Source organism: Rhinolophus sinicus, chromosome 14 (assembly GCF_057876585.1).
Source record: "Rhinolophus sinicus isolate RSI-liver-muscle chromosome 14, RSI-T2T, whole genome shotgun sequence".
NCBI lineage: Eukaryota > Metazoa > Chordata > Mammalia > Chiroptera > Rhinolophidae > Rhinolophus > Rhinolophus sinicus.
Window position 1 is genome coordinate 140,410,548 of NC_142514.1, and position 21,980 is coordinate 140,432,527.

The 21,980-nt window shown below is 51.4% G+C and overlaps 1 protein-coding gene across 5 annotated transcripts in view; it reads left to right on the forward strand.

The window, feature by feature from the left end:
* The window catches only part of FAM168A (family with sequence similarity 168 member A), a 189,763-nt gene extending 170,668 nt beyond the window's left edge, over positions 1 to 19,095 (forward strand). For all 5 annotated transcript variants that reach the window (XM_074335805.2, XM_019744364.3, XM_019744365.3 and 2 more), the window contains 5 exons: positions 3,088 to 3,213; positions 9,802 to 9,944; positions 11,403 to 11,577; positions 12,905 to 13,035; positions 13,714 to 19,095. In XM_074335805.2, coding sequence (XP_074191906.1) covers positions 3,088 to 3,213; positions 9,802 to 9,944; positions 11,403 to 11,577; positions 12,905 to 13,017 — 557 coding nt within the window. In that variant the 3' untranslated portion in view covers positions 13,018 to 13,035; positions 13,714 to 19,095. The remainder of the gene's footprint in view (positions 1 to 3,087; positions 3,214 to 9,801; positions 9,945 to 11,402; positions 11,578 to 12,904; positions 13,036 to 13,713) is intronic.
* Positions 19,096 to 21,980: the final 2,885 nt, after the last annotated feature.

Below are 21,980 nucleotides of genomic sequence, written 5' to 3' on the forward strand. Positions count from 1 at the left end.
AGTGCTAGGAAGTGATCGTTATTGCCGTTTTATGAGACAACAACACTGAAGTTTTAGAAAGGTTGTGTGACTTGCCCAAGGTCTCACAGTTAATAAGTGGCACAGCCCAGGCTAAAATTCAGATTTCCTGACTTACTACGTTGTTCAGGATGATGGTCCCTTGCTGCCTCTCTTCCTTGTAAGTGTGCTTACTAGACTGTTTCAAGTGTCAGAGGGCGTGAGGGCCCCGTACCTGGGGAAGTGAACAACCCAGCACCCGGATGTGGGCAGCATGCTGTCACTGGGCCGCAGCCCTGCACTGCCGAGGCTTCCTGCCTCTCTCTCTCTCTCTCTCTCTCTCTCTCTCTCTCTCTCTCTCTCTCTCTCTCTCTCTGTCTGTCTCTCTTTCCCTCTTACCCCTCCCCTTTTTAAATTGAGGAATAGCACATATACTATAGTACATAAAGTGCACTAGTCTCAAATGTACAGCTCAATAATATTTGACATATGTATACACTTGTATTTAACTACCAGCTAAAAATACAGAAGCATTTCTAGGAGTTGGTACCTTTCATGGCACCAGAGCAAACATGCCTGTCAGAGCAGCCGCCTCTGTTACCAGGTCTCTGGAAGCTTCGGCTGGATCGTCTTCGTCCCACAGCTGCGCTGCACCACCACTGTTAGCAGAAGGGGCAGCTTTAGAGTTGTACATGGGGAGGAAGATCATACAATACAGCTGACACACGAAGAAGCCAAGTTGACAGCTGACATGTGTTTTCAGTCTTCCTATTTATACAGTTATTTGAATCACTAAGTATGCAAATACACAAAGAAATACAGAAAATACTAACATTTGTTTTCTTTATAATGACACCAGAAGAAAGTGCCCACTTCTTCGGGAACATGTGCAGTGTAGTTCACTTGATCACTTGGGAAAGACACAATCAAAGGCACAGTCGCACTTGCTTCTTTCCTGGTTAATCTGGAACCTGATCTTACCGTGTGTGATGCTGTCTTGTTCACTCTCTGGTTGGCGTGTGGCTGTGTTGCATCCCCAGCTAGACCGTAAGTCCCTGTGTGCGGTGCCCATGCCCCACGTGTGTCCCGTCCACGTGGCCCTCCCAGTGCTGAGTGCAGGGTAGGCCTGTCACTCTCAGATTAAGTTTGATTTACTTACCTTTGTCACACAGTCCTTCAGGCTCATGTCAGACTTGTGGCTTATGATGAAAATTATGGTAAATTACGCACCACTTCGGGGAACAACTGGACCGGAGCTGGACCTCCAAATTCTCCAAATTCTCTGCAGCCAAATTCAGCCCTCCTGCTCCCTGGTGGAGTCCCTGTGGGGTCTTGAGGGCATGGACTTGCTCTGTCTGACTTCTCAGAGCTACAAGTTTCACCGTTAGGGAGTTGCTTTGGGTGGCCAGGGCTCTCCAGCCACATGGAATGGCAGGTTCTAAATTTGGAGACATCTTGATAAGATTTTCAACACTAATTGGACCCATTATTGATCCCCAGCCCCCACTTACCCCCTCTCCCGGGAAAAGAAACCCAGGGTAATTGTTTATAACCGACTGCCCTCCTCCTGCATTGTCTGCAGAGCCATGTCGTGATGTCCGGCAAAGGCCCTGGACTGTGCGTGGAATTCTGCGGGGTCCCCATTTCTTCTGCCAGAATTCTCCTTTTAGTGTCACTTCCCTGCCCATGATTTCCTTCTCATTTGTCAGCATCCGCTGTATGTATTGCGGGCCATTAATGCAAGCACAGGGTGAGCCCAGAACAACTACACTTCCAGCCTCGATCAGTAAAAGCAGCAGAGTCCTTGATCTCCTTCTCTGGGCCCAGTACCTTCATGACTGAAGGAACCAGGGCCGTTACCTGTTACTGGGACAGGCAGGGGGTGATGGGATCTCTCTGGAGATGGACTGTCCCTGTCCGGGTGGAATTATAGACTACAGACACACTTTCTTCTCATACCACCCGTCTTACCACAGCCCCTTGTTGAAATGTTTCAAGTATATCAGACGGTTACCAGTGCAGCCCCACCTCCTACTAATATGCTTTAAACACCCACATCCATGACTCCCAAGACCTTATGTGAATGGAAAAGATACTGTTAAAATTATTCTTTTTACCCTAAGTAGCAATTTGGGTCAAGAATGTTTCTCCTCTAGTGTTTGAAAGTATATCAGGGGAAATATCTAAAATGTTAGGCATTTCCCCCCTTTGAAACCCTATTTCCTCTCTCCTTCCCCACAGGATACCATGAAGGTAAGTTTTTTGAGTTATTCCCCACTTCTAGAACATACAAAGCATCATCTTTCACATTTTTCAAGCTGAGCTTTGAGGCAGCCTGGGAAGGCTCTATAGATTTCTTTCAAACTGGCCTCATCTCTATTTCAAACCTACCCCGAGTTTGACATTTACTTTCTTAATGGCCCCAAAGATCATCTCTAATTCATGGAGATATCTCATAGGAGGCACCAGTAGCACCTCAGCGGGAGGAAAAAGGGTGTGTGAGAGGTTTGTCTGGCCCTAGATGGAGACACAGGAGGCGTTAGCAGGGAGTACACTGGCCAACCTGTACCTGCTAAGTTGCCAAAGCTCAGTCCCTTTAGAAGACATGGCAGTCCGGCAAGGTTTGTCATGTGATAATTATTTGGGGGTCTCTCTTTGAAAGCAACTTATTAAACACACCTCCAGCTGAGATTTCAGGCATTAAGTACTCAGTGGGTCCTGACCCAGTGTGTATACTCAAAGGCTCCAAGTTGCTACACATTCATGAAAAAGTGGCTAAGGAATATTCCAGAGCCTTAGGCTAGACACAGTGGGAGGCAGCATTCATAGGCATCTTCGTGGTGTCAGTTGTAGAAAATCCCGACTCCTAATTAGTATAAGCTCAGATTCCCTCCGTTTCAGATCATTTGGAAGCTCAGTTCAGCGCTCCTCTCACTCACCCATCTCAGAAAGGCTGAACCATCTTGTGTGTCTGAACAGGTCCCCTTGGGTTATATGTCTCTGTCCAGCCTGAGACTTTTGCTTTGTGTCTGTGATTGGTGGTGCCGCTTCTTATTTCTGCCTAATGTCATTCTTGTGTCTTCCCTTAAGCAACTCTGCTGATGAAACAGGCCTGGCCACAGAACTCGTCTTCCTGTGGCACTGAAGGCACCTTTCACCTCCCCGTGGACACCGGGACCGAGAACCGAACTTATCAAGCATCCTCTGCGGCTTTCAGTAAATACAGCCTGTCTCCTCCTTTCGTTGTTCCCCTCGGTTGGGACTGATTTGTCTCTTAGGAAGAAAGGAAAGGGAACTTTTAAAACTGACACTTGTAAGACAGTTTTAAGAGGTTCTCCTACCCATGCAAGAAATTTTCCCTCTTCATACAGGAAAGGTCATCCTCTTTGATCGTGCCACCAGCTTTGGGGAGACCCAGAGCAGGGAGGGAGGGAGAAGGGAGGACAGAGGGAACATGTGGGCGCCTGCCTGTGGACCTCTAGACAGAGAGGCTCCGCCCGCTAGCGCGGGGTTTCTCGGCCGCGGCACCGCGGACATCTGGATCCCATCATGCTTTGCTGTGGAGGGCTGTCGTGTGCCTCGTAGGATGCTTGGAGCGTCCCTTGCCTCTGCCCACTGGATGCCAGTAGCAAACCCTCATTATGACAATCAAAAGTGTCTCTAAACATTGCTGACTATCCCTGGGAGGCACAGTTGCCCCCTGCACGAGAAATCCTGCCCCCGTGGAAGCTGACTGTGGGAGTAGAGTGTGTGCACAGGGTCCTCGGGGAGGACAGAACCATTTGGCCAGTCAGATTGGTCACTCGCACCTGGAGGCTCAGTGGGGTGACTGGTGGTTTCACCGTCACATCTGATTTTTAACACAAAATGGCTCCACTGGGTAGAATGAGGACCAGTGTTTAGAAACGACGGAGTGGCATTTTGACTCGATGTAAGTGGGAATGGTGTGCTTGTCGGAGCTTTCCAAAAGAGAGATAGCTGGCTTTGCATGTGGGGAGTCCCTGTCTCTTCAGTTGTTCCGGGGAGGTGGGGGGGCTGGACAAGCCCTCGGGGGGATGTTGCAGACGAGGCCCCGTGGTCCTTGGCTCAGGGCATCGTGAGTCTATTAAGTAGATTAGAAGAATGTAGCGTAAGTATTTCTCTTCTTTAAAATACTCAGTGTTATTTTCTCCTTAGTTCTCGTTGCCCCTAGATGTCATCATCAACTTATGTTTCTATACAACCTAACTCTCACCTCCTGGAGAATATGCTTTCATAATCACCCTCTCATTTAATCTACACTGTAGTCCTATTATTTGGATGAATTTTTATTCCAGTTCGAAAGCCTAGGCTCAGAAAGGTAATATACCTGTTGCCATCCAACCTAGTAAGCAGCACAACTAGAAAAAGATATCACCCAGGTTAAGTTGCTGTTACTGTCTTTTTTCATGAGATTAATTGTCCTCTTTAAGAGACGGATGGCAGCAGTGGGGAGTTTTTCTAGGTACCCATGGCATGCTAAATGTTGATGGGCACTTACATATTCTTTCTTACATCTACACATATGGATGTGTATAGACGTGTATAGACACACCTTCTGTAATGCAGCAGAAAGAGGCCTGGAGTGGAAGCCCGAAAGAGGTAGATTCTAGGTTTGGTTCAGTGTGACCTCAGATCATTCACGTCCATGCTTCTGACCTTGGTTTTTCCAGCTGTAAGGGGAGGGGGCTGGACTAAGTTATCTTTAAGATTCTCTCTAGCTATTAGGCACCTGATTCTGTCACCTTGGTGCTGGGTCCTTAATACCCTTCACTCTGGCAGGGATGTCCCCTCTGCTGCCCTGACCAGTAGTTAGTTCACTAGCCTTTGCTCACACATGCCCAGGTGAGGCGCACTCATTCCCTCCAGCCCTTTCCACAGTGAGAATGTCTGAGTATTAGAAGGCCTTACCTTCTACTGTGTTGAAATCTTCCTGCAGTCCCATCAAAATGTGCACTAGCTACTGTGTTTCCCCGAAAATAAGACCCAGCCGGACAATCAGCTCTAATGCATCTTTTGGAGCAAAAATTAATATAAGACCCAGTATTATATTATACCTGATATATTATTATATTATACCCGGTCTTAGGTTATATAACACCTGGTCTTATATTATAGTAAAATAAGACGGGTCTTCTATTAATTTTTGCTCCAAAAGACGTATTAGAGCTGATTGTCTGGCTGGGTCTTATTTTCAGGGAAACACGGTATGTTCCAGTCCTCTCACAGGTTGTAACAGTCCCTGGAAAGGACCAAAACATACCTCCTCTCTTTTAAGCAAGTAATGTATGAACCTGTGCACTTTTTAAATGGAGGTGGGACTAACTGACCCTCCCACACCCATCAGGGGTCCTCCCAGCACAGATTTGGTGGCTTTCAGTGCTACAGGACCTTCAGGGCACTTTGACACATTCAGTTCAATTTCACCCACACTTGCTACGCCTGTTTGTAAGTAGGTCTTCCTCCTCCGTATTCAGCACCCTCTTGTTCCGCTACCAACAAGGAGACTTGGGGGTCAAGCAGGAATCAGACCAAGAGCTTTGTCCAGACACGTAAATCTAACGCTCAATAACCCGACCTGTGTAAGAGGCGCCCTTGATGTGTGGATCAGTGCCTTGGAGGCACAGGGCACTACAGCTGGAGAGGATTTATGCCCGTGCGGAAGGATTGGAGAGGGGGCTGGGAAAGGTTTCATCTGCTAATGGACACGCTCTGCTTATTCTCTTGGTTGATGGAGCCTAGAATTGCGGTTAGGGAGCTGAGCGAGAACGGCGTCATCAATAAAACCTCTTCCATAAGGCAGAGCTGGGACTTGTAGTGATCAGATTCCTTTTGTCTCTCACAGTGTTGCCTGTAGTGAAATGATGATACAAAGGCTAATACAGCAAATGCCCAAGATTGGCCTGCAGAGGCCTATAACTGACAGCAGCGCTGCCCAGGGGACGGGGAGCCCTGAACTCTGGGCCCAGCTCTGTGCTGATGTGTGGTGCAATTTGGGGGATGTCTCTGCCCCTGTGGGCTCCAGTTCTTATCTGAAACAGAGGGTTGAACGCAAGTCTCTAGTGTCCTTAAGGGACAGCATTCCCAAGACCTACTCTGCGACCTTCAGACTTAGGTAGGCCTCCTTTAAGGAGAGTCCGGCCTCCCCTGAGTGAGTTGAGTCTAAGTTCATTTGAGCAAAATGCAGGAGGATTTTTTGTATCAGGCCCAACAGCTTTTACTTAGATGCACAGAGTAATGACCCTGAGTTTTGTGAGACTCAAGGCCGCCGAGGCTGCCAGTGGTCCTCAGGCCGTAAGCAGTATCACCAGGCGGTTATGGAAAGTCCTCTGCAGTGATTTCCTCATAAAAGTTTCACTGAGATACTCAGAGACTTAGAACGGCAGCACTAGAAAGGCCCCTCTGATATTGTCTAGTCCCAGGGAGGGTATTTCTTGAGAGAAGAATTGAGCTGGTTCACTGACAGGGCCCAGGATGGCAGTCCAGGGCAGTTTCTGAGCGTTGTGACCCAAATGGTAACCGTGAGAAACACTGTGCTGAGAGGAAGGACCAGTGAGGCCCGAGTCCCCGCGAGCAGTCGCGCGCGCTCAGCGTCTGGCTGCTCATTATCTCATCTGGGAGACGTGCGTGTTGGTCCTAATGATCTCAAAGGCCTCTTCTAGCTCTGCAATTCCGCTTCTCCCTTCTCAGACTGTCTGGACAAACAGCAAGCTCTTCTGCAGCAGCATCATTTTGGCTGCCACGGCTGTGTTGGCTACTGATTTGTCGTGTGTGTGTGTGTGTGTCTTCATTTCATAACATTTCATAAGAAAGGGAAACATTCTCAGACAAGGTTATTCTTAGATGTGGAAACCAAATTCTCCTGCAGTCTCTTGGAGCCTCTTGGTTTTCCTCAGAGGGACGATCTCCCCCCTTTAGAAGGTGATGTCCTTGTGGCATAGAGGGACCACTATCCACACTTCCCCAGGGCATGAAAATTCTAGACCACATTCTCGGGGAGCATACAGGGAAGTCACCCCCATTGCTGACTTGTTGACTTTCAAGAATCATAAAATCATGGCATTTTAAACCATACAATTTTAGAACCTTAGAGTTCTAGAGTCTGTTTCAAGTTGGATCACACCATGGAAGTCACAGTTTAACCTCCTGTCTCCTGTCATCTTTCAGACCAGTCTCTGCTTACACACCCCCGGGACAGGAAGCTCACTAGCTCTCTCTACAGCGAGAGAGGAAGAAATATTAGCTAACCTTTATGAATGGGCTCTGCACTTAGTAATGTGTTTATCACAGTAACCCTGTGAAGTAGATACTGTTACCCCCTTTTACAGATGAGACGGATGCGTCTACAGCTATTAAGTAGTAGCGCTGAGGTCTGGACCCCGGTAGTCAGTCTGGCTCCAGACTGTTTAGAACCACTGCTCCATGCTGGCTAGCTTTCAGAGACAGCCATCTTAGGATTCAGGGGTGCTCTGCCCTCCTGCATAGAAGAGAGGTGCTCTCCACTCTGGCAGGACTCCCCATACCTTGTTTTCTCCATTTAAATCAGGAGTCAGCAAGATAATAAATGCTTTAGGCTTTTCTGGCCATAAAGTCTCTGTTACAACTACCATTGTAGCAGGAAAGCAGCCATGGTCGATATGTAAATGAATGGACATGGCTGTGTTATAGCAAAACTATTTACGAAAACAAGGTATAGTTACCACAAAACATTGTAGTTTGTTGTAAATGTTAATAGTGTGAATTAAAGATTCTGCAGTAAAATAAACTTGGGCACAGTCTTCTGCATATCCCTGTCTTAGAGAGTCACAGTTCATCCTGTCATTTAAAAATTTCTAAGAGTCATGGGATAAAAAGCAAACATATTTATCTCTGTTTTATTTTGCTGCTTTTTTTTTTTTTTGTGTGCAAAACAAAGATTACGATCCCTCAGAATCATAGTCCCTTGTGTGCTCTTGGGATGGGCCCATCCTGAGAACCCCTTTTGTTTTCCAGAGAAGTAAACCGTGTTGCTAAGGTGAAGCTCCCCTCCGATGGCTCCTAGATGTCTACTAACCTAGACTCCCTGTGTCCCCCCGGTATCTGCTCCTCTTCCCATGACCACCTCTCAAGATGAGCTCCACAGTCTAGAAACTTGCAGGAATCTGCTCTAGACTTGTCCCTCAAATGACTCCTACCTCCCCTTCTAGTTAGTTTCCAGTTCTTATCCATGCTTGTTCTCTTTAATGTATTCTTTCCACTCCATCTTCATTGCTACTTATTTTCCAAGCCTGTTTGACCACAAAATTAGTTCCTCGTGGAACAAACTGGGGATCTGCAGGTGGAAAAATAAATGACATAATTCCGGGGAAGGGCTAGGACACCTTTTGTAGAGCCTTTGTGTGGCGACTAGATAGCAGCTCCCACATCCTGCTAACCATCAGAGACATGGGGGCACCAAGTCAGAGTTGTGATGTGGACTAAGGGAGATTTGTGGCAATATGGCAGCTTGCTTTTACTTGGGGTTAGGGTAGAAGAGACCTAGGATCTTTAGAGCAATGGGATTTTAGTTCAGGAAGAGATCTTCATTCTTAACTTTCTGATTTTACAAAATAAGAAACTAAGGCCCAGAGGCTTGGCAATAGTGACAGCAAATTGGGAGGAAAGCTCAGACTGAAGCCTAGATCTCCTCTTCTAGTAAAGCCCCCTTTCCACTCTGCCCCCAAGTCCCTTTTTGCAGAAACAGTGCCCTGTTGCTGAAAGGGTCCTTGGTGAGCATCTTGTAGGCGAAAGACCTAAGGCCCAGAGAAATTCGGTGATATGTCGGACACACTAAGTGAGGATGGGGACCACAGGAAGAAGCCCCAGCAGCACCCATTGGGGCTCCAAAGCCAAGGTTCCCTGGTACTTGCCCTTTCTGAGCCCCAGGATACCCTTGAGTTCTATAGAATTATTCCTTTTGTGATTTTTTTTGTTCCTGAGTGATTCCTGTTTCCAGTTTTTCCATGAACATAGGATCTGACTCTTTTCCAGAAGATTCAAAGGTAGCACAGTTGGGCTGAGCGCGAGCTTCTTGGGTTTTGACTTCTCAACCTCACCCCCAGCTTTTGTCACCCTGCTGAGGGACCCACATGGCCCGGGTCTAGTTCATGTGAACCTTCATGATCCCTGACTTCAGCCCCTTGGGCACAGGCGGCCCTGCTCCAGGCGCTGGGGGCGATGCAAAGCCAGCTCTGTGTGCGTCTCAGACGATGAGAATCTCTGATGGTGTTTTGTGTAGAGTTTTCTCCTTAAACCTTGGCAGGGTGGAAGGGGAACATGGGGGAGATACAAGGGGGGAAAGGAAATACAGAGTAAGGGGGAAAGAAAGACAGAAACAGCAGTAGGAAATACTCTGGGTACTGAGTGAGGAGCCAGAAAAGCAAGATAGAGTGCGATACAGAGCGAGCGGGCTGAGGGTCTCCCGTCTCTGTGCTCCTGCCTCTCACGGCGAGGAGCTGGGAATCCCGGGCTGGGTGCTGCCAGGGGCCCTGAAGAGATCAGCTGGTTCGTCTGTTATTTTGTAGCCAACAGCCCTGAGACCCAGAGAAATCAAAGGTGCCAGAATCACATGTACAGCCTTGTGCGCCAGGACTGAGGGAGCTGCCTCCGGGGTCAGGGCTCTGGGTGGAGTCCTGTTCTCTGTTCTCGCCTGTGTTTCCAGCCTGGATTCAGCCCCCCCTGGCCTGGGAGTCATCCCTGGGACCCACTGCCTGCCGGTGCTGCTGTTCTGCCGACTAACTGGAAGTCTCTCTTATTGCCTTGGTACAGGATACACTGCGGGGACTCCATACAAGGTCCCACCGACCCAGAGTAACACTGCTCCACCCCCCTACTCCCCATCACCCAACCCCTATCAGACGGCCATGTATCCAATCAGAAGTGCCTACCCCCAGCAGAATCTGTATGCCCAGGTAGGTGCATGTGGGAGCCTGGGCCCACCTCTTCTGCAGGTAAAAGGGCCACCAGCCTGGGGAGGGTGGGTGCGCGAAAGAAAGAGAAGGAAGACGAGTTCATGGCTCTGGCCAGCTGTCACTGTCGTGTCAGTGAGACACTAGCCCTGAGCCCGGGGGAGGGGGGTGTACACACACACAGTCACTTAGGTTAATGGAGCCCAGAATGGTCAGAAGGGCAGGGGCCGTGGAGATCACCCAGCTCAACTTCTTTTCATACACGTGGGGAAGCTGAGACGCAGAGGCAGTGACTGGTTCAAGGTCACACAGGGAACTACTGGTTGAGTGAGGAGGAGACCCCTATGTCTTGGGCATCTCTCCCTACCCCCCACACTGACCCTTCCTTGATAAAGTGTGAGCTTGGGTGGGGAGGAGATAAGTGCCCAGGCTCTGCCCCCAGTTCCCTGTCTGACACTGGGCAAGTGTCCCCCCCGCTTAGTGCTCCCATCTGGGCTACTTCACCTATAGAACGTGTGCGCTCTGACCGGAAGGCTATGTGACAGTGACTATATGAGTCTTCAACATTCACATAGCACTTTTTCGGGAGTGACAGTTCTACCTGAGTTGTAAGTAGTGAGGAGAACACTGTTGCATTTAAAAACAGCTGTATTGCAGAGTAGAATGTACAACTGAAAAGACAGAACATAGACTGGAGATTCGTTCGTCTTGTTGATGGTGGGCTGCTTTGCACTGTGCTCTCAGATCTCGGGCTACAAACCTACATTTTGAGGTTGTTGTCATTGTTTAGTGGAAAGATTTGAGAAGCTCTGGATTAAGATGAGCCAGGGGCCCCTGTCTACTCCCCCCAAAGATCAGTAGGCATGTGGGCTGTGGCAGCAGGAAGCAGCCCCAGGACCCAGGCAGTGGGAAGTCATCTGGTCGTTGTCTCCATCCTCCACCTTTTTTCCTAAAGGGTAATAGGTAGCAGGATACGTTTAGGGAAATGCTCTGCATATATGACATTTTCCCAACATGTGACAGTTCAGCACTGCTCGCACCAGTGTGACACTTGCACTAATGCTTCCCGAGCTCAGCAGTGCCGCCCAGTTCCTTCTTCACTCATCGGGTGTGGTCCCAGCCGCACACTCTAGGCAGCTCATGGAGCGCAATGCAACAAAATAACAGATATTTTAAAGTGCTCACATCTGTGTTAAGGGAGTAGACCTGTTAGCCTGTTGGACCATCCTAGCCCTAGGAGCAACGCAAGACAGGGCTGGAGCCTTACTGTTCAGACCAAAAGCCGAGCCCAGCATGGAGCTGACCACAGTCACGTAGTAAGACAGCAACAGAGCCCTTGCTGGGCCCACGCCTTGTGCCTGGGCCAGTGCTTCTCGGACCCCCTCCCTTAGGGCCTGGGAAGAGCAGGCCCCACCCTCCACCCCCCAAAAGCCCGTGTGACCTCAGTCTCCTTTCCCCCAGGGAGCCTACTACACACAGCCGGTGTACGCTGCCCAGCCCCATGTCATCCACCACACCACGGTCGTCCAGCCCAACAGCATCCCCTCTGCCATCTACCCAGCACCTGTCGCTGCCCCCAGGACCAACGGTGTGGCGATGGGCATGGTGGCTGGAACCACCATGGCGATGTCAGCAGGTGAGGGCCACCTCTGTGTCAGTCCCTCCCCCTCCTCCCGGAGCTCCTGAGGGTGGAGAACAGGCATGGAATCAGCCGTAGCACAGCGTGGGAGCACAGAGGAAGGACCCTCTGAATCTGTCTGCAAGGATGAGGACAATCTCGCCGAGGAGGGCATGTTGAGCGAGGCCTTACAGGGTGAACAGAGGCTAACCAGCGATGGCAGAGGGAAGGGCAGTCCACGCAGGAAGAAGATGTGGAGGGGATGGGCGAGGCACTTAGAAAATCAGGATGTGAAGTTGGAAGGGTGGCTGGGGGAGTCGGCAAACATAAAATAGAGAGAATACCTTTCGGGAACCGGGAGCTAGCGAAGGGGTTTAGGCAGAGGAGAGATGGGGTTCGGTTTAAACATTCTCTCTGGCTGCCAGGTGGAGGCAGGATTAGATGGGGAGAGGCTGGAAGCAGGTAGGTCAGTGGGGAGGCTGTAGTTTAGAGGAGATGTGGTGATGCTAGGATTCTGGTAGCAGCAGGGTTCCAGAAAGGAGGTCAGGGGGCAATGCTCCTTAGCAGTCAGGGGCTTAAGGGCTGTCCAATACCTGATTGTAACGCACGGGAGAAGTAGGCGTGCAGGACCCTTCTCCATTTCTGGCTTACTCCACACGTTAGACTAGATTCCTGTCCCTCCGGAACGTTGAGGAGGGGGTGGGAGAGAAGCAAGAGGAAGAGCGGGTTTAGGGAGGTCGTTGGATGAGTTGATATTCCAAAGAAGAGCACGAGAAGACGGGAGCTGGGAATGACCTTTAGAGTGTCCCAGCTTTCAAAGAATCAGCTGGGTCACCTTCTGCGGGCAGAGAGTGCGAGGGTGGACTAGGCAGGAGGTGGGAGTTGGGGATTATTCTGCCCCTAAGTAAGGGGTTGTTGAGGGCTCTCATTTCCTCGGGTCATGTCAGGGACCTATTGAACATCCCCTTGGTGCCAGCCTTGTTGTTCGGGTCCTGGGGACCAGTTACTGACCAGTCAGACTAGAGCCCTGCCCTTAGGAACAACTGGTGGGTGGGAAATAACCACGTAAACCAACAGTTACCACTCACTATGACACTTGCAATGAGAGGAGCACACAAAGAAGAGTGAAGGGAGACCCCTGGAGAAGAGGGATTGACTCTGGAGCTACAGAAAAACTTCCTCTAAGGGGAAACCTCAAGGTGGGGGAGGGCAGGCGGCAGTTCATGAGCAGACGGGAGGGGGTGCCGGCCGTGGAGAAGCCGTATGAAGGACCGTGGCTTCATCCTCTTCACCCCAGCATCCGGGGACGGCCTCATCAGCTTTACTTTTCTCTTTGGATGCTCAGGTACCCTGCTGACTGCACCCCAGCACACCGCAATTGGGGCACACCCTGTCTCCATGCCAACGTACAGGGCCCAAGGGACCCCGGCGTACAGCTATGTACCCCCGCACTGGTAAAGCCTGCAGCCCATCCAAGTGAGTGGGGCCCCAGGTGGGAGAGGCAGGAGGGTGACTAAATCCTGGAACTGCTTCAAAGCCCCGGCTTGGTCTGAAGCACAGGTGTCAGTGGGGCAGTTAGTTTTCAGTGACGTCCTGCTCCCAGTTCAGTAGTATCACTCCAGTAAGAGCTGTCACTTTGCGTATATTCTAGACACTTTACGTGCTAGCTCATAATCCTTACAGTAGCTCCGTGCAAAAGGGTGATTAGCTCTATTGTACAGATAACTATTGCTCAGCATCACTTCACCAGTAAAAGTGAAGCTGGGACTTGGAACTCCAGTCCTCTAGTGCTAAATCCTATGTTCTTTACGATACAGTCTTCAGACTTCCTTTAACTGTGGGCCGCATCCTGCAAAGGAAATCTTACCTCAGTCAGGTGGGACCAGGTGGAGACCTCAGGCCAACCGCCAGCGCCCGCTTCCTCACGGACCTGGGCAGCTCCTGAGGCGGCACCAGTGAGCCACGGGCCACCAGGGTTATCCCTGCACTACCTCCCTCCTCAGCCCCCACCCTCCAGCTCCTCCAGGAGCTCTTGGCCCTGGACGGGAAGCGGGCAGCGTCACTGGGAAGGCACAGTGAGGGGAGGGGGTCCAGTGGCTGCCTGATGGCCTTGCGAATGTCACTGTCACTAATGGCTTCCCCTTCCTCCCCCAGATCTGGAGTCACAAATCGTATGCAACTACTCAAGTCTTACACAGGTGCTGGAGCAGCTCCCTAGCAGCACCACCTCTATTTGCAAGAAGAGACAACGGAAGTGCAAGGGTCACTTTATGCATCTTTAACGGTTTTGATTTTGATTTTTGTTTTTTGTAAAAGCTGCTTTTTCTGATCTCCTGCCTCTCCCCCACTTCCCCTCTTAGTCACGGCCCTTGCAGCTCTCCCCGCCCTCCTACCTGACCAGGCACATCCTCTCTGCTCTTCTTTCCCTCCCAAGTGTCCCGTCCCCGGGGACCCCAGTCTAGGGGCAGGTAGAGAGTGGGGTTTATTGCAGTGGTTCAGCTGAAGGCATGATTTCCTTTGAAGAGCATAACAGGTGTGGCCCTCAGGTCCAGGGTGGGAACTCAGAGCAGGCCACATCTCTGGGGGATTGTTTCTTTGATTTTTCTCAAGCGAGATTAGTTTGGGACATTACCATGTCCTGACACAAATGAAATGTCTTCTGAGAACCATCGCAACAGACCAAGAACAAAACTACCTGATTAGGTAGGAGTGTTCATAGCAGCTTAATACCCCAGGTGAGAACCTGGGAAAACCAGATTCTTTCTATGGGAAAACTTGGGTGGGGTGGGGGGGTGGGGCACTGTGGGAGGGAAATGGGGAGAGAGGTGCTTGCCTGCTGGCTTTGGTTTGCAAGGTCTCTGGCCGAATCGTCTAGGCCTAGACCTCTGATTTGCACAGTAATGTAACCTGACCTGGCACTTCCTCAGAAGGTGATTTGACCTCAGACCTGCCAAGCCGCTGTAGGGCAGTGGGATCCCAGCCTCCCAAAGCCTTGGAAGGCCAGGTGCCCTTGTGTAATCCAGACCGTGGCCTCTGAGCCCTCATGGACCCACTCTGCTGAGGAGCTGTCTCCTGATTAGAGTGGGAAACGCATTTCTCTCCCTTCCCTCTGCCCTTCCTGGTGCCAGGGCTCACCCATCTGTCCCTGGCACTGGCAGGCAGGCCAGGCTCTTGGTTACCTTTTGCCATTCGCGGCCAAAGTGAAGGAACCACATTCCAGGTGGGTGCTGGTGGCTCTGAAGGGCAGGATAGTGAAGGAAAAGCAATAGCAATAAACATTTCATAGACTCATGGAACTGAAGGGACCTTAGCAGTCATCTCATCCATTCCCCTACTTGACAGACGAGGAAGCCGAGACCCAGAGCGGAGGAAAGGACCTAACCCTAGACCTCGCAGGACATGAGCAGGAAATGCAACCTTCCTGCCTAGGGGCGCGGCGCCCGCAGAAGTTCCCCTGGGGATGGGTGGGCTTGGTCTTGCAAACATTAAGTCAGCAGTGCCCACACCCGGTGGGCTCCGGGACAGTATCAGGGCTTTTGTTTCTGCTCTTTTCCTCCATGGACTCCAAGGCAGGGGTTGAAGACTGGGCAGAGGTCACAGGGGGGCAGATGGCAGGAGCAGAAATTGCAAATGAAGAAATAGCATTTGGAAATTCTGTGAAGACATCTGGAACTATCATCCTGAGAGAAAAGGAGGATGAGGATGAGGCCCAGGAGACATGGGATCTCCTGGGAGACAGAAGAGGGGTCCCTGGGTCAGGAGGCCCCGCTAGTCGTGGCCGGGATCTGGTTGTCTAGCGCTGCCCCCCTGCACCCAGCACTTGGCTGCGCCAGCAGCCTCCCTAGTGGGGGCGGGAACATTTTCTGTATAAAATGGGGTCGTTGATAACATTTGGGATTTCTAATAACTTTTCATTTTAAATTCATGCAAACTTGGACATACCCCTCCCCCTACCTCCCACATCTCCCTAAAGGAGAACAAAATCAGGAACCCTTGGGCCAGGGCGTCAGAGGCTACCTGGCAGTCCCCAGGAGGGGACAGCCCTTCAGCATCCTCAGTGCAGAGCCAGAGTTGGGGGGCCCACCTTCTTGGCCTTCTCGAGATCTGCAGGACCAGTAAGGAGAAGCCCAGCTATTCTAAACGGTCTGTTCTGGGGTGCTGAAGAGGTTTCACTTTAAAACAACCAAGTTTTCCAGTGTTAATCCATTTTTTGCAAATGCTTCCTTCTGCTCTCTGGTTTTGTAAGGGTGGGTGAAGGTTGTTTTAGATTATGTCATACATGTTTGGAAAAATGCCAAAACAATAATGATGATAATAGGAAACCTTTGCGTTTGTCAGGTGCTTCACAGATTTCAGAGCATTTCATAGCCTTTAATTTACTGGCCCTGAGAGAGAAACAGGATAAGTTATTACACCCATTTGACAAACGAGGAAACTGGTTCTAGAACGAACTTGCCCAAAGTAAGCAGAATGCTGGTATCCTGACAGGCTTCCCTGAATCCTGTTGCTTCTAATGGGCTAGAGGAGAACCACCGAGAGAAGGGGAAAAAGCGGAGACCTAGGAATAACCTTGTTACTTCGTTCTTTCTAACACCTAGTACCTCGCAAAGCAATTTCCCATCCATCCTCTGATGTATTACCATGTCCTGACACAGATGTACAATAGATTATTACTCCCATTTGATCCATCAGGAAACAGACTTGGAAAAGCAAAGTGACTTGCTCCTAAGTGGCAGAATCCCAGTGTTTGTTTTCTCTTTCCCTCCAGTCTGTCTCCATACACAGGCTTGTAGACTAAAGCATCCATGCACTGCTCCCTCTCAGCCCTAGTGTGTAAGTCAAGATCAGAGACAGGCCCCGAGGCACAAACAAGGCCCAGAACGGCTGTGGCTGGAAGAGCCCAGGCCCAGCACCTCTTGTTCAGTAAGAGCTCCAAAGCCCCAGTTCAGCTGTCCTCATCCTGTTGCTTTGATGGAGATCCACAAGCCTAGCCACGCTTGGGGAGTCATTGCAGAGGGACTGAGCCAGGAGGGCTGGGGCCGCAGGTGCCTCTGTGAGCGCGAGCACACCTGGCAGACTCACAGGTGTCGGGGTGCCGGAGGCACCCTCCAAAGGGCCTGGATGGCCCAGTGGTCAAGCTGGACAGGTCAGAGCGGCAGGGCCCTGTCGTAGGAAAGCCAGCAAGGCAGCGAGGACAGGGCTGAGCCAACACAACTGAGTGTGGTGCTGGCCTCTGCATGCAAACCCTTCTGTCACCCCACTGCACTGCCTCTCCCAGCACCGCAGCGTGGTGGCCAGGGTGAGGGGCACAGGTGGTTCCAGTCACCAGCCAACCTCCTCACTTCCCCCCACTTCCAGTTGACTCCCCTTCATTAGCTTGGGGCCTAGGAAGCTGGAGTGCCCCCAAGTGGTGAGCCTAAAATAATTGCTACATTTTGAAAAATTAATTTGTTTTCCCCGTGAGACCAGACAGTTGCTCCTCTCTCTGTGTCTCTCTCCCCCCGTCCCCGCCCTCCCCCCCTCCCCCTCTCCCCTGGAGATGACCCTCCTGGAGTGATATCCCCTTCCCTAAGTACTGAACAAGGACACGCACACCTGTCCAGAGTGTTTTTCAGGTACAAAGTACTTTGACATTGATTGCCAAAATACCCATTTTATAGATGGTAAAAACAGTCTCAGAAGGCTTAAGAAACTTGCCAAAAGTCACAGAGCTCATAAGAGAAAGAACCAGGATTTGAGCTCTTCAAATCCTCTGCTCTTTCTGCTGGCACCTGCCTCGTCCGAGTGGCATGCTTGCAGAAGGGGTGGCTGCCCAGACCCCACGGGTGAGGACCGGGACCTGGAGAGAGAGTGCACAGTCCTTACCCCTTATCCCACCTCTTACCTCTGGCCACCCAAATTGTTCCAAATTTGAGGTATCTCCCAGAGTCTGGGGGTGCTTCTTTGGAGGCTCTTGCTTTGTGCTGAGTGGCCTTCAGAAATTAATCACGTAGGGCATAAAGCAGGGCAGGCCCCTTGTTCCCCAAGTTCTGGTGTCCTTGTGCAGACAGGACGTGGCCAGATCAGGTTTCTCAGCTCTGCTCCAGGACCAGAGAGGGAGGCGTAGAAGGCGTGGACCTCGGTCACAACACTGACTGATCATTTAGCTGTCACCCTGGCATTTCTCCTCAATTGCAATTGAAAGTATATAGCGGCTCTGCTTTCCCATCCTGTATTCTACTGCATCACTATAGGGTATGTGGTCCCCAGCCACTTGCCAAACTTGGAAATCTGGAGAGGGGTTAGGTCAGGCAGTGGAGTGGGCAGGCGGGAATCCAGGCCCCACCCACCTCCGAAAGCAGAGGAAACCCAGACAGGCTAACATCAAATTCCATACCTGAGCCTCAGAGCACAGTCCTATCGCTTGCCAGGCTGGCTGCAGGATTGGTCCTTTACCTGTCCATGTTTCTCTCTCCTAGAAAACTCCTTTCTGAAATTAGACATTACATGGTTCCAGGGCCCAGCCTTCAAAATTCCTGGCAGGCCAGCTTCAACATTCCATAGGCAACCTTGCCTGAGCCAGACTTGGGTCCCACTCCCTCAGTTTCTTCAGTGGGTATTTTCTACCTTGCATGCTGTTGAGTCCAGTCCAGTGGCCAAGTGAGAAGCACAGGAGTTAGGACAGGTTGCCACAGCCTGACAGGGAAACGAGCTCCCGCTCTCCTGTGGCTGCAGCTAGTCCCTGGGCTCCTCGCCGTGGCAGTTTGAGGCCCTCTACCCATTCCAGCTCCTGGTGGAGGGATATTTTCCTTCCTGAAGAGAACAGAGATAACAGCTTTGCAGATAAGTACCAGATTTGACCATAGGAGTCAAATGGGTGAAATCATCTTTGAGCTTGACCCCAGCAAGACCAGCTCCAGGCTCCATCCAGCCTTCCTCCTCAAGCCTGAGAATCGGAAAGAGGGAGACTGCCCAGAGACAAGCTTCTCCTGACCGGGGGAGGTACGACCGGGCCTCTAGCAACTTGGAGTTGTCTGTACCTTTTCAAGGCCCGCGGGCCTGTCCCATCTCCTGACTAAGGCATCTGCGTCCCTCTTTCATTATCACATGACAGACACCTGTTCTCATGGCATGTAACGTCCCTGTGAGAGTGTTGTATATGATTTTGTATTTTTTAATTCATTTTAATCTACAAGTTGGAATCTAATTTTTAAATTTTATTGGAACTCACATTTTAAAAGGAAAAACACTTAAAATAATAATAAACCTTTGACCAGTGTCTTCCAAGTAGTTTGATCAAAGAACTCATAGGTGTTTTCAAAACACAGCCTGGAGTGTAAAGATTGGAAAGCCCCAAGGCCTCGCTTGTGTGTATGAAGTGTAAATCTGGTTTTGTTTCGTTGTTTTGGATTCTTTGGGTTTTTGTTTCATTTTGTTCTGAAGATCAGATAGTGATCGCTCTGAAAGATTGAAGCCAAGAATTTGTAACTATGATATTTACTGTAAGCTGTAGAACATTCAATAACTATTAAAAAAAAGTTTCCAAAAAAAAAAAAAGGTCTGGGGTGACCAGACTGGTGCTTCTTGGGGCGACGGAAGAACACAGACCAACTCCTGGACCAGTGAGTCCCCTGGGTTTCTCCCAATTCTAAACTTGTTTATGCCAGTCAGGTCACACCTGTGCTGCATCTCCCCAAAGGCAAAGCGGGGCTTCCCTGGGAGCCACAGTTGAGGGGCCTGGCTATGGGAGAAGGAGGCTGTGACTGGTGAAGGCTCACGTCTCCCGAGAGGAGACCCCGCCCTGCGGCTGGCAGTGCACTTTGTGTTCAGTCCTTGCAGCGTGATAGTAAATGAGCACTGTTCTCAAGAGGGGGCCGTGAAGGAGAGGAACCAAGATGACGGAGCTCGTGAGCCCCACGTGCAGCCCACTCCAGAGGCGGAATGCCTGAGCTTGCTTAACGGGTAAATTTGTTAGGTGGGAAACAGGGAAGTTTGTACTAACAAAATGACTTCAAGGGAAGTCATTTGGTCTCCAAATGGTAGGCAGATGCTGTTTTACATCCTAAACACCGCTCATTTCCACTCTGGGAAAGCCACTGCCCAGGCCCAGGCTTCTCTCTCCGGTCATCGTGGCCACCATTCCCTCCCAGAGCGTGGCCTCTAGCCTACTTGCCCAGCTTCTAAATTTCCAGCCTCCTCAGCTGGAGAGAAAATGGGCCCACAGAGGCTGAGTGAGCTGGCTGGCACTAGAGCTGTAGTTAGAACTCAGGACTCCTAACTCTCCAGCCCTTTCCACCAACTCACGCCCTGTACCTCCATAGCGCCCTCCGTGGTCTCCCTCCTCACCTGCCGGGAAACTCCTCCCTCCTTGCAGCTGAAAGCTCCGTCACGTGTGGGAGGGGAGGGCACCTCTGGCCACAGGTAGTTCCAGGCTACATCACAGCAGTTTCTCGGGGGCAGAAAGGTGGTTTTTCCCAGGGACTCAGCTCCAGGTCACGGGTAGGGCTGAGGCCAGGAGCCAGCAGGGAAGTGGAGACCTGGGCCCCAGCTTCCCCAGTCCTGACTGGGGGGAAGGGTGTGGGTGGAGTGAGGAGTGGTCGCCCAGGGCTCCTCTCTCCTCCAGGGGCCTGGGCCGACCTTGAGCCTGAGAGGCCAAGGGCACCTGACACACCCCTACCTGGATCCCTCCGCTCCTCGTGGCACTTGGGAGTTGGGCTCAATAACACTAAGGGACAGGTGAAACTGAGGCCAGGGCCATACCTTTCTCTGACCTTCCAGCAAGCAGAAAATTAGAGGGGCATTCTGGATGGGAGCTGGGCGTGTCACCCCAGGGCCCAGGGCCCAGCGCCCTTACGTGGGTGTCCCTTACCTGGCCTGGGAGGCCCATTCCCAGTCTCCACCCCGGCTGGCATCTGCATGTGCCTCAGACAAGACGGCACCTAGAGCGCGCGTTAGCCTCGTCCCAGTGTGTCTTCTAAGTCCTGGGTGCATGGAATTGGTTGGCTGAGGGGACCTTTGGCAACCGTTGGTGCTCCAGAAAATGAACCCTGATGTCCAGCCTCTGTCTCCTTCCTTCCACTCTCCTGGAGCAGGTAAAGCTTTGCCTCCCGGGTTCTCAGAGGTGCCCTTCCTTTCCTGCCCCCTGGGAAGCCCGAGAGAGAAGCCTCTGGCCTAGAAAGGCAAGAGGGAGGGAGAAATAGAATCTCAAGGCATGTCTTCCCAGCCTCCCCTCGGGAAGCTGCTAGGCCAGGCCCCTGCCATGGCGTCTGCCAGGAAAAAGACCTCTGCCCTCTGAAGCTGGGGCCCTACAGGAGTCCCTTCCCACACCTCCCCAGGTTCCATCAAATGTCACTTTCTCGTGCTTCAGCCTCTCCTTGGACCTCTCCCATCAGCTTTTAAATGTGTCCCCCTCTTCCATCTTGAAACATACCAAACACCGAAAGAACCCAGCATTAACTAAAAACCCTCTCTCTCTCTCGTCTACGTTCCCACCAGCTATTGCTTGACACAGGTTTCTGCAGGGAGCTCAGTCCACTCAGACCTGGCCCTGCTCTCGTCACTCCCGTGGGACGGCTCCTGCCACAGCCGTGTCCACTAGCCCCGAGACACTGCGTCCCTCCTGACCCCTCAGCTGCACCTGGCCTTGTGACCCACCTGCTCCCCACACTCGTCCTCCCCTAGCGTCTGGTCTCCTTGGCAGTGCCCTGAGCCCTGTCCCCAGCACATGTTCCCTCCCCGTCCCGTCCTGTGTGAACCCGCACCTACGTGCTCGCCGATGCTCCCACAGGCCAGGTCTGCCGCTGAGCACAAGGCCTTCACAACCAGATGCCGCAGGACAGGTCCCCAGGACTGCTCCTCTCTGCCCACCCAACTGGCCCAGAAAGCCCTAATCCCTTGACCTACATCCCATTCCCAAGCCCTGGAGGTCTGTCTTAAGAATCTCTTGGATCCATCTACCACCCACGCAGCCGGGTCCCCACCATCTCTTGCCTGGATGTCTGCAGCAGCTTCCTTATGAACCCCTGCGCCTACAGCTTCACACAGTGAGAGCAAGCTGACCAATCATGCTTTCCCCTTCCTACATGCTTTAGAGGCTCCGTGGCTTCCCTGGCATAAGGCCAGTGGCTTCTGAGAGCCCAGGTGACTGGTTTCTGCTGCCCACCCCCACCCATCTCCACACCGAAGTCAAGAGGGTCTCCTTCCAGCCTCTTCGACTCCTATTTCTGTTGCCATCGGGCCTTTGCACATGCTGTTCCCTTCCTGGAGAGCATGTTTCTCCTCCCACATTCTCCAGCTCCCAGTGTCTTACTTACCATCCATCTTCCAGGCTCCACTGTGTCTAAAGCTGTGCTGTGCAGTACAGGAGCCACATGTGGCTACCGAGCCCTAGAAATGTGCTAGTTCACAGTAAGATGGGGTTGCAGTGTAAAATACACACCAGA